A 12225-nucleotide genomic window follows, 5' to 3' on the forward strand; every position below is an offset into this window, starting at 1 on the left:
TCATCCAAAAACTGACCCTAGGTTGTTGCTTCCCTTGAAGGTCACCCACAAGGTAAGGTGTTGCATAATAAAGCTTATAATTGTATTATGATGGATGGATCGCAAATGGTCTCCGAGGCATTATGAAAAGACAAACCTCCTAAAATGTTTTGTGTAGATACAGGGATTTTATTGCATTTGCTCACAATTTGGATGGTCTGACATGTAAATCAGTACAGAATTAAATGGCACAGAATGCAAGAAATGTTGAAATGTGGATTTACTTGCATGGAAATAATAGGAATATCTTTCCATCCTTATCTAATAGTACATTCATGAAGGGTGCCTATTTTTAGTTACTTTCAGTCTTATACACAGTAGTACCGGTATACACAATGTAATATAATCTCTCTCTCTAGTCAAGTCAAGTTTATTTATATAGCACATTTCAAACACAGGGGTCATTCAATTGTGCTTTACAGAAACATAGTGCAGATTCATTGTGTGTAATGAATATACAGTAAAGTCATCAGTCAATATTCAATGTCTTATTTAGCTGAGTTTACAAGCAGACTGTTAATCCATTAAAAGTGTTCTTTTCCCCTTTCCTAGGGATCACTAACACTAGGGGGCACACTTTTATAAGATACCACAGACGCAAAGACAACTCGTGCTCGATTTCCGAGCATAATTTATCTCCATAATACCGGTACCTTTGATAAATTTATACAAAGTGAGAGAACAAGGACTCTGTGCCAAACACACTGCTGAGTTAGTCATCTCATAGAACTGGCCATAATAAAGAAATGTTCTTTGACTCTCTTGTCATATGCTTTAGTGCATGTTGCCTGCAAAAGCCAGCTGGAACATTTAGCTTGTATTTCTTTTAGTTTGTGTCCGCACACTGGCCAGCCCACTGTGTTATTGATTTTGTTTTCTTTTCAAGGAAAGGACAAGGTAATTTTGAAACTCCAAAGGTGTTTCACTAAACACCTACAAACTACTTTTCCCTTTTTCTTCGACCAGCTCACTGTTAATCCTGAGATTGCTGTCATGAGGTGTGGATGGCATGCTGTGAGAAAACTTTTGAGTTTGTATTTAATGAATCTGCTCAAACCTAATATGTTATGAAATTAACAGATCGATAAATATCCAAACTTGTGTTACATGATACTTTTAAATGAGGTAATGTTAGAACTATTTTTGGTATGTGACATTTCTGAAAGAGTTATAGACTGAAATCAATAGCAGAGACAGGAATATCAATGACGACTGCCAAAATCTTCCCATAAAATTGTTATATATATTATGCATGACAGTGACTATGAATAGTGGACCATTTAAAATTAAACAGGGTTTATACACCGAATAATTGAAATCTTTAGTGTCAAACAGTGGTTGTGTAAAATATAGAATATATTAGTGTATGTCAAGAAAAAATAAGTTTATATGCTTATATTATGTCAATGGATTTTAAGCTGTGCTGAGAATTTGAGACCAACATAGAAAACTGACTAGTTTAGAAATGCTTGGATCATTGCCATTCCAAACCAGCAGACAGACTACCACTAAATGTTGTATCAATCCCAAATAAGTATTTGTGCATCTGAATGAAACAGTACCAAGCCAGATAACTTGTCATTGGATATTTTATTTGCAAATGAAGTCGTAATAACTCAGAATCCGTAAAAATATACATTTTTTACTTGTGAATGACATATTTACATGGATGGATTTTCTTCAAACAAACATACAGGTTACAAAAACAAAAGGGAATTAATAGTGAAAGAAAAATAATAATAATGGTAGTTTGTGTTTCCCTTAAATTCACTGTGAAAAGTAGATTCTCCATCCAAATCTCCAGATGAGTTTGACCAAACAATTTAAACCAAAACAAAAAAGTGCTCATACTGTAACTTAACATAGCATGGTACCTAGAATCATACCATTTGAGCCTGACAAGAAAAAAATGAAAGTGGAGAAATAAACTATGATTGCAACAACTGCCCATAATATATTTACAGTTATAGGGTTTTTTAGCAGAATACAGGTATAAACACCAAAGCAAAGCATTCCCAATGTCTGCTCAATCACTGTAGACATGCAGCAATCACTGCTTAACTGCTGGAAGGGCTTCCCCATTTCCAACTTACTTTCCTTATGATACACATTCGGTCTTTCTGTAGAGGCAGAGGATTCAATCCGGAATCATTAAAACCGTACCAGAATGCAGTGGCCAACAAAAACAATTCCCAAAAGAATAATGTGGCTACATAGGATTGTTTTTTTTTTTTTTTTGTAATCAAACATACTGATTGAACAAAGAACTTCAGCAGCTTTCTGTTTTTGTTTTGTATTCGTAAGAAGAGGTCTTCAAAGTGATGCAAAGTACCACTTGAAACACTGGCAGCAGTAAAGTGGAAAGTAGACAAGAGGTTGAAAAAACATCACATTTGAAATCTCCATGGTGCTCCGACATCCCCCCACCCCCCCCACCCCCAAAAAGATTAATTGTGTGAAAAACCGCACCGGTTTGCCTGCTGCAGATGGCCAGAGAAGCGATCGAGGGCTCATAAATGAGCGAATATGCCACCTGAGACTGCTGCTTGCCTGAAGACGTTCAACGAACCGTCGAAGGACGGAGGGGGAGGAGAGGAGGGGGGGAAAAAAGCTGAAACACAAGCATTCTTTCACTCTTTTTCTTCCCCCTCTCTCTCTCTCTCTCTCTCTCTCTAAGACTGTCAGACAAGCACCAGGGGCCCTGCACGCCTTGGAGAGCTGGCCTGGCCCTGGCGCACCCTTAACTGGGGATGGAGTGCTTACGCTCCACTCCTGGCCTGTCCCTGCTTTGCTCTTCTGTTTATACAGGTTTCCCCTTGTTTGGACGGCGGGGGCTAAGACGGGGCTCGTCTCCGAGGGCTCTGTCCGGGGGACAAGGCCTCCTTTGTGCTCCCGTCAGGAGACGGCGACTATCACTCACTCTTAAACCTTTGCGACATTCCATCCATCACGTTTATTCTGAAGGAAAAGAGGACCAACAGGGTGACGCCTGTCAGGAATGGAGGGAGTGCATGTTTATGTTTGTGGTGGGTGTGAAAGAGAGAGAGAGAGAGTGCATGTGTGTGTAAATGAGAGTGTGTGTCTGTCGGGAAGTGAAATACGCAATTACAGACTGTAGCTGTGGGAGACAGTTAAATCATGGAAAGAACAGAGCACTGCTATATTGAAACACACCACCACCACAGACTGGAATGCATGCGATTGGTTTCCACAGAGTAGGCTGTGTATGAGTTATGGACAGCTCCGCCCCACACACACTGACACACACACACACACACAGACGCACATGCACACAAACAACGTACACAGACACACAAACACGCACGCACACACACACACACACACACACACAGACGCACATGCACACAAACACGTACACACACACACACACCATACACAGTTGCACGTGCACGCAAACACATACACACACACCACAGTCACTTGTGAAGATTGCTGCTGGTGAAACGAAATTGTTTTGAAAAAGGCATATAAAGTCAAACAGAGCAGATGAACAATAACAAAAAAAAACACAGACATCTCAAGTCAGAGTGTTGCATTTCAAATAAAACCTCTTCTGATTGGTCAGCTCACTCTTTACATGATTCGTTATTGGTTGCTTACTTAATAAGTTACTAGTATGAGGGTAGCTATGATGACATCACTAATAACAACCCTAAGAAATGAACTCGCTGAATCAGAGGGCGTATCAGTAGCCTTCCCCTTTTTTCAGAAGACTTCCCCCTCTCAATGTCCTCATTCCAGACCAGCACTTGCCCTCTGCTACGGTTAAATTAAAAGGACACCCTGTGCGTATATCTATCTGTATGTACAATATAAAACAGCATTATGACTACAGAATGTACATTATTCATGTGTTGCAGATGACTGTATAGCTGAAAGACAGACCCGCTCTCTTCCTCAATGTGTCTCTTTCTGTCCATCTCTGTTCTGCTTGACCAGGCAGAGGCATTCACAGCACTGGCTCGGCTTGTTTGATGTACTTATTTGATGTTCAGGCTTGAGAAAGAGAGATAGAGAGACAGAGAGAGAGAGAGACCCTTCTGGCCAAAGCTTTAACTTCCGCAATCTGTTTGTGTACCGCCTGATAAGGACAGGAAATTAAATAACCAAAAAGGACAGTTGAGGGGGGTTGAATGTCTGGTGCTGGGTGGGATACAAAGGCACACAAAAATAGGCTAGCTGTCATTCTACCTTTTCTTTTTTTACCCCTCCCCCTCTCTCTCTCTCAAGTTACTTCTGTATCCTATCTGCACTGTGCAAGGTCTTACAGGGGATCTTCAGGGACACAGGTATAGACTCGTGCCAGGGTCTGGCTGAGGAAGAGAGGAGTCGTCCTGACAACAAGACAGCCATCTTGAGGTGGCCCATTGTCACGGGACCCCCCATAAGAGTACCATGGTGCACACACATTGCACTGTACATAATTCCCCTCGCTACGCATTCACACATCCACATTATTGTGAGATTAATATTCAAGGTCATTTTGTGCCTTAACACTATCATGGATTACCTTTACATATTATTTTTAAAAAGAAAAAAAAACGAAAGAAAGAAATAGAAACAGAAAATATATAGTGTCCATCTTAGTTACACATTCATAGCATATCAGTCAGATTTTGGTTGAAGTACCGTTGAAAAATGAAGGAAAAAATAAAGCTATATAAGTAAACCATGAACCATCTCGAACAGTTCGGGCACTTCTTCATTCAGTCATCTCAATAAACATGGTCTGCAAAAAATTAAAAAAGTACCATCCCACACAGGCCTAAATAAATCAAACAAAATCCCTTTTTCTCTTCGCCCAAAATCTTCAACCTGCAGTACAAAGAAAATGTTGCACAGCAAAAGACTTTTCAAACAGAATGTATACAATATGTCTGTCCAGAGGCTAAACATGGATAAAAACGTTCCTGTAACTGCGCAGTCAGCAGTGTGTATGGGGCGAATGTCTGTTGAAACACCACAGAGGTCCTGCAACCTTTCTCAAGTACATGCTAAAGTCTCAGGTGGACGTTTTCATTTCGCTACTCAGTGGTAAAGAAAAAAAAAAAAAAAAAAAAAAGACGATGCCAAAAAACAGACTTGGGTAAGCCAAATGGGTGGGAGCGTCCAGTTTGTATGCTGGGTTGAGGGTGAGGTCGCGGCCAGGGAATGGTGGAGCTGGCTCAGCTGCTTGGCTGATCGGAGCAGAGAGTGTTTCTTTCTCTCCACTCCACTTCTCTTTCTCTGGTTGGTTAATGGGTGGAAGAGCAGAGTCTAGCTGCTCCTGCTGGGGGCAAAGGCTGTCGTTTCTACATCTCCTCATCCTCCTCCCCTATGACCCTCTTCACACACACACACACACACATACACCACCCCCACCGCTGTGACTCTGCCTTGCTTTATGCAGTAGACCTGCTCTTGACTTCGGCTCCCTTTGATTCGATAAATAAATAAACGCCACTTGGAGGATCTTTTCTGCTTCAACACATAACATTGCTTCCTTCCCATTCCTTCAAAGTTTAAACGACAAAAAAAGGAGAGCGAGAACAACAAACCCAAAAACTTTTTTAAATGAAAAAAGTTCAGCCTTTGCAGTGACTGGGGTGGGGTGGGGAGACAAGAATGAAAATGACTCGAGTCCTTTTTTTCCCGTTTTCATTTTATATAATTCAGAAGGGGGCAAGCACTTTGTATTTTCCCTTGTTAAAGTATGCATTCATTTAAACTTCTTGTTTTATATTATTGAATCATTTTTTTTTTCCCATCTTTTGATTTTTTTTCTTTTTCATCTTGGTTGCATTTATTCTTTATTTTTCTATTTTTTTCTTTCTTCAGAAGAGAGTCTTTTGTCTTTCCTGGGATGGGAGGGCTACACTGTTTTGCCATGGCTGCGAGGTGACAGGACTGTCCTCCCTAGACAGTCTGAAAGGCCTTGCTCTGAGCTGGGACCATCACCCCGGTAGGCACCGCCAGCGTTCCAGGCATGTTCCGTGAGTTGAACTTGGGGGTGATCGGGGGCTCGGGGGTCTTGGACACTGCCTGGTTGTAGGTGGGGGGCGACTGGGGGAAGCCGGGGGGCTGGCCGTTCTCCTTGAGGGCGGCCACGGCGGGCGGGCGGGGGCGGGGGACCCCACGGACGGCGCTGTTGTGTACCATGGACTGGGTGGAGGAGGCTCCGGAGCGCGAGCTGCCCGAGCGTGAGGACGACAGCGAGTTGGGCTTCACCAGCTTGGCCTTGGGCGCTTCCGCGTCCTCCCTGAGGTGGACAGAGAGCAGGTGGGGACAGAGCAGCACAGAGATGTATGAATAATTGAAACGGGCAGAGAAATCATCTTGCAGAATACACCTAGGTAAGAAAACATGCAAACATACAAACACCCACACTCTCACAGACATCATCGCACAAATCATCTCATCACGCACATCTACTCACATATGTAGGGCCACACATACTGTATGTGCTGAATGTTACAGATAAGCAGGATTCATATCACTTCTGTTGCCTACTCTTAATCACTTCAGCTGTTACCCTGCAAACATTTTGTAGCATAGCCTCATAGGCGTTTACGTCATAGGCCATGCATTATTTATTGAGGTCTGCGTTCTGCGTCGCAAGACCGTGTCAACGACAGGCTCTGGCGCTACAAAACAACAGCCGCTACAAACAACACACTTAATCCCTCTTTAATTCTGGGAAATCCAGGTGAGCTCGGCGCTTGGGCAGGCGCACGGGTGGGACCCCCACGGTGACGCGAACGAACACGCAACAAAAACAGAAAGTCGCCGTGTAAAAAAACGCCATTCCCCCCACTCCCTGGCCCCGCCTGGCTGTCTGCATTATTCAAACCAGCGTCATTCTCCCCCAACCCAGCTGCATTATTCACACGGACACTAAACTGTGACAAGGAACACGGGAAGTGCTAACACACGCGTCGGGGATCGGTGACTAAACGCATTACGGAGCATGTGGCTGGTTGCCTCAGCTGCTGTGGTCTGGGTCCTGATGAGCAGTGGCCCTCCAGATACTATCCCACAATCCCCTGAGCCTCACGTCACCGCCCCGATCTGCTGCTGGTGGCAGAACCAGAGAGCGGGATTGGTTCCCTGGGCTGTGAGAAGGAGGGCATTATAGGGAAGCAATTGGGGGCAGCTGACCTTGTGGTAGCCATTTCACACATGGAAGTGCACAGTACGCAGACACACACACACACACACACACACACAAATGTCCACTGAGAGACACCCGGCTAAGTGTTAAATCTTAAGTGCTCCTTTAGGTGAATTCAGGTGAGAGACTATTAGATGACAGCGTACGAGAGAAAAGGGTGGAGAAGCAAAGATCATGGGAGAGAGACGAATAGCCGTAAAAAGAAAGAGAGAGAGCAAAAGAGAGAGAAAGAGGGAGAGAGGGGAGGGAAGGGCGGCCACAGTGAAGAGCTGCCAGGCGGCCGAGCGAGAAGTCTCACCTGATCTCATTGGGGGTCTCCTCCTCCTCGTACTTCTTCTTCTCCTTCTTGCGGCACACCAGCCAGACGATGAGGATGATGAGCAACACGCCAAAGGAGCCGAAGGTGCCCACCACCGCCCCGGCAACCATGCCGATGCCCTGCACATCTGCACCCAAAACAAGCCGATTACGAGAGCTCACAACACACTTTTTATCCACCATGTCAGAATAATCACCGCATTATTAAGTTAAACCTTTTTAATAGGCCATTGAGACCCCTCTTAGAGGTTCTAGCTGAACTGTTAAAACACTAGAACAGTATCCTATGTCTGGTTTATTCAGAGTTATGACACAATGTGCAATATGTAATAAAAGAATGAAGAGGAAATTTAATTTAACAGCAGGGAGCAGCCATCGGTTATGATTGTACTGGGACATAATTCTGTGCGGAGCTTTTCACTGTAATTTGTAGTGGATGGGGGCGGGCATGCGAGGCAGCACACTCACTCAAACAATCAAAGGCATGAGAAGGGGCCGACCGGGGCGAGTGAGCTAGCGGGCAGGCGGGCGGCTACACTTTATGTAACTCTCAACCTCCCTTTTCCCCCACGCTCCGAACATTAAATTCTCCAACAGTACCTTTCCCAAAAGCCATTAGCTGGGGACATTGAGAGATGGCTATTTGAGTGAAAGCAATGACCAATGGCCACCCTTTGAGTGGACTCAGTCCCCGATGTTGGGTTAGAGTGGGGCGAGCAAGAGAAAAGGAGAGAGAGAGAGAGAGTGAGGGAAAGAGAGTAAAGGAGAGCCAAGGAGGAGAGGAGAAGGGGAAGGTGTGTGTGAGGTGTGGGGGGCAGAAATGAGATTTTTCCGCTGCTCGGTGGAAGCTGCATTCATCCATCACGCTGTCCCGGCTGCTCCAATGCCCTGAAGTGCTCTAAACCACTGATCCTGGATCACTGTCCCCCTCTCTGATCCCTAATATCCTCTATTAGGATGAAAGGGTGTGCGACTGATCCCAGAATGAGAGAGCGAGAGAGAAAGAGAGAGAGAGAGAAACAGAGAGAGTGAAGAGACTCTCAGCTCTTAATGAAGATGGGTGTGTAACCCCGACTACTCACAATGCACCTCGATGATGCAGTTCTCTTCGCCGACGTCGTTGCTGGCCGTGCAGCGGTAGGAGCCCGAGCTGTCTTGGGTCAGGTTCCTGAGGGTCACAATCTCGGGGTTCTTCAGATCTGTGAGGAGAGAAACAAACACAGAGGACATCAGAGGATATGAAATGAATAGCGAAGCCTCCCTGGGATACATGAGTACTGACTATGTGTGGGTTTTAGCTGATGACACATGGGGCAACTTTTTGAGCAATGTTCCTAAGTATTGTTATGTGGCTCTGGCATATTCCCACTGATATTGGGCAACAATTTCTTTTCTGGAGAAGTCTAATCATCAGTAGGCAAGTCATTATGATCATCCAGCCTCTAGGTCGTCCTTATTTACAAAAATCAGCACTCTATGTTTTGTCTCTTATTCATCTCATGAGATACTCTTGAACTCAGCATGTGTCCAGCTATGGTCATTGGTTCGGAGCTAATGCCTTGGCGTTGTGGCTGTGGTCCGTGGTGAGCGGGGAGTGATTCTGTCAAATTGAGGGCTGCTCTCGGGTGAGGGGCTAAGGCTGAGCGGAGAAGGCTGGCCAGCCTTCACCTGACTCAGGTCTATTTCGCCTGAGCGCTGTCTGTCGCCGAGCGAGCGAGCGAGCGAGCGTGCCTGCCGTACGTGTCACTCTGATGCATGGCTCTTGGGGGGAAAAGGGAGCAGAGGAGACGAACTGCAAATGTTTTCCAGCGCGCCCGCAAGCGCCAGGGCCTGTCTTCTGAGCATCCAACACCCCCCCCCCCCCCTCTCTCTCCTCTCCGCCTCCACCTCCTCGCTCCCATGATTGAGGAGGGAGCGGAGAGCGCTCGGAGAACTCGAGTGCTCGCGAGTGTTTGTCTGGAAGAGCGATGCGCCTAAACGATCTGCCGGGTCGCTTACTCATCCGGCACTGACAGGAACGTAACAGCATCCCCCACCCCCCACACCTATTCCCATCCCATCCCGACTCAATCCACCAATGCCCCAAGCTCCCACCCCAAACCCCGGGTGATAAATAATGATGGACAGTGAGGTGCTTTATAGTCCAATGAAAACTAATTAGAGCGAACAGGTGTTGTTTCATGGTGGCTGTTAATTTTCAGCCTTTGCTCGGGCCATGTTCCATTGCTAATACACTTACTACCATCAAGTAAATAGGTGCTGGAATCCCAAAGACAAGACTGTGCTATGGGCCTGTGGCTAAGCCTCACAATTAAACTTTTCCCATAATTAATTTCTGCAGATTATAAAACCTATGAGCTGTAAACATAACTGGTCAAGGAGATGGTTGCTAGCATTAGCATAACTATTAGTGATTTTATTAGAGTAGAATGAAAGTCTATTTTTTCTTAAGGTCATGAACATGGCAGTTATGATTTTTAATAGCTGTTGTTCATTTGGACACATTCAAATCACAAATAACACCAATTCATACAGATAACTAACTGATTACTATTCACATATGAAAAAAGTCCACTCACAGTGAATCAACACTATTTATTGTGTCGAAATCAACATTCCTCATACCATTCATACTCCAGTAGGCCTACACCAGGCTCTTGCGCCATTCGAATCCTGGTAACACATTCTGCACTCACCCACTAGAGCCAGGGGGGGAAGCTTGGCGGTGCTCTTGCCCTTGTCCAGCACTCGCTCCCATTTGTAGTAGATGGGGTCGGAGCCGTCGGACGACTTGCAGCTCAGCTTCACGTCACTGCCCTCCACCAGGCGACCCTCCATCCAGCAGCGAGGCTTCGATGGCTTCACTGAGAGGGGACAGGAAGCAGACACCTGATCACAACTACATGCAGGGACAGAATTATGTACTGCATGTTGCTTGAATGTTTTCTGTACATCGTCTTTTGTTTGAATAATGCAAGCTTGAGTGAGTTTGGACTGGACCCAACATCTTGTTTCTGACTGTGGAATTGCTCAAAATATATACTCAGTGAAGAGAAAAAAAAGAAAATCTAGCAGGGAGTCTGTGACGCTTTGTGTAGTACAAGAAAATCAACAACAGCCAGGGGACAATATAAATAAAAAACATCCGCCCTCAACTTGAGCAACACAGGCATTTCCACACAGACAAGGGGACACTTAACATGCCTGGAGGCTAAATCCAGTTAGCCCTGCCAAGACAAACCATAAAAAGCATAACCACTGTTGAAGTCGATAGCATCTACGAGATATGCAAGATACCTGACAAAAGACACGTCTGCAACATTTTTATTGTAATATCTCTGGCAGCACATACAGTACACTCCTAACGGCCTGAGTGCCTGAAAGCACGGCGAAAAAACACTTTATGTTCCTGTGGCGCCACAAAAAGGGGATCCAAACCAGCAATCAATCACGCTAAGAGACATCCACAGGTCTGGATTTGTGTTGCTTTCTTCTCTGCCCTTTTTCCTGGCCCTGCTGGCCTCTCAAGCTTTCCCCCGGTGCGGCTTGAGAGGGATCGGCAGTCACGGGGGCGTGAGCTTGGCCGCGGAGCCCCATCTCGTCTCGGCACTGAATTTGCTGACTCATTAAAAGCAGTGACAGGGATCAGGGAAAGGGTGCGGCCCAGCTGGGCAAGGCTGGAGTGGCAGGCAGCAGCCCCCGCCTGCACCGCGGAGGTCAAGGGTCGCCGCTCCTCCACTCTCAGACCTGCACTCGTTTCAACACTGCAGTCCCCGGGGCTCTCCTCTGATTTGGTGCAGTTTAGCCGAAACAATATTTATTTATCAACACCACTGCATTGGCCTTTGAGCTATAGTTATGTTTGGCTCTATTCTATTCTATTCTATTCTATTCTATTCTATTCTTTTTAATTTTACTATGTTCTATCTATTCTCTTCTGTCCTCGCTAGAGAATAGTTATGACTGTGCCACTGTAGAAATCTGAAGTACATTACAGCAAAAGCAAGTGGCATTTCTGACACCAGACAATCCCAATCCCACAAATAGGAATAGACACCTACATATAGTATGCCCCCGATCAACACCACCATCTCCACACACACACACACACACACACACACACACACACACACACACACACACACACTCTGAGCAATTTGTAGGGAGGAAAATGTTGGGCTCTAGCATTCTATCTCACACCTCTGTCAGGAGCAGTTACTTCTCTCAGCAAGCAGCAAAATACGAGACCTAGCCACACACACACACACTCCCACAAGCACGCACACACGCATACACACACATACACAGACACTGACACCACATACTGGGCCACTGCCAAGGTATTATCTTTGCATGGTGAGAGAAAAATGCAAATGCTCGTGCCTTAGAATGGAGAGTGTCGCCGCGAAGCATGGGGCGATTTGTAAAAACCTCTGTGCTAACTCACCCAAATGTCTTCACGGGCGGACAAAGGAAGGCGTAGACAAAACAACGAGGGTCAGATTGTGCGGATAGATTAACAGAGCATTCCATTAAGGGGCCCATAATAGCTAGATGAGCTAATCTCCCATGTGTTAATAAACTATTCTTTTTTTCTCCCCTTCCTGCGGTCCGCGTCCAGCGAGCCTTCTCTCCGTAAAGCTCTGAGCGGTTCCTGGCAGCTCCAGACGCCATACGTCCTTCAAATGAGCTCTACT

The 12225-nt window shown here is 45.5% G+C and overlaps 1 protein-coding gene across 1 annotated transcript in view; it reads right to left on the reverse strand.

The window, feature by feature from the left end:
* Positions 1–1610: 1610 nt before the first annotated feature.
* clmpb (CXADR like membrane protein b) overlaps positions 1611–12225 on the reverse strand; it is a 63706-nt gene continuing 53091 nt past the window's right edge. The window contains exons 4-7 of the mRNA XM_042064256.1: positions 10225–10392; positions 8611–8727; positions 7509–7656; positions 1611–6298 (exon numbers count right to left, since the gene is read on the reverse strand). Coding sequence (XP_041920190.1) covers positions 5956–6298; positions 7509–7656; positions 8611–8727; positions 10225–10392 — 776 coding nt within the window. The 3' untranslated portion in view covers positions 1611–5955. The remainder of the gene's footprint in view (positions 6299–7508; positions 7657–8610; positions 8728–10224; positions 10393–12225) is intronic.

This window comes from Alosa sapidissima, chromosome 15 (assembly GCF_018492685.1).
Source record: "Alosa sapidissima isolate fAloSap1 chromosome 15, fAloSap1.pri, whole genome shotgun sequence".
NCBI lineage: Eukaryota > Metazoa > Chordata > Actinopteri > Clupeiformes > Clupeidae > Alosa > Alosa sapidissima.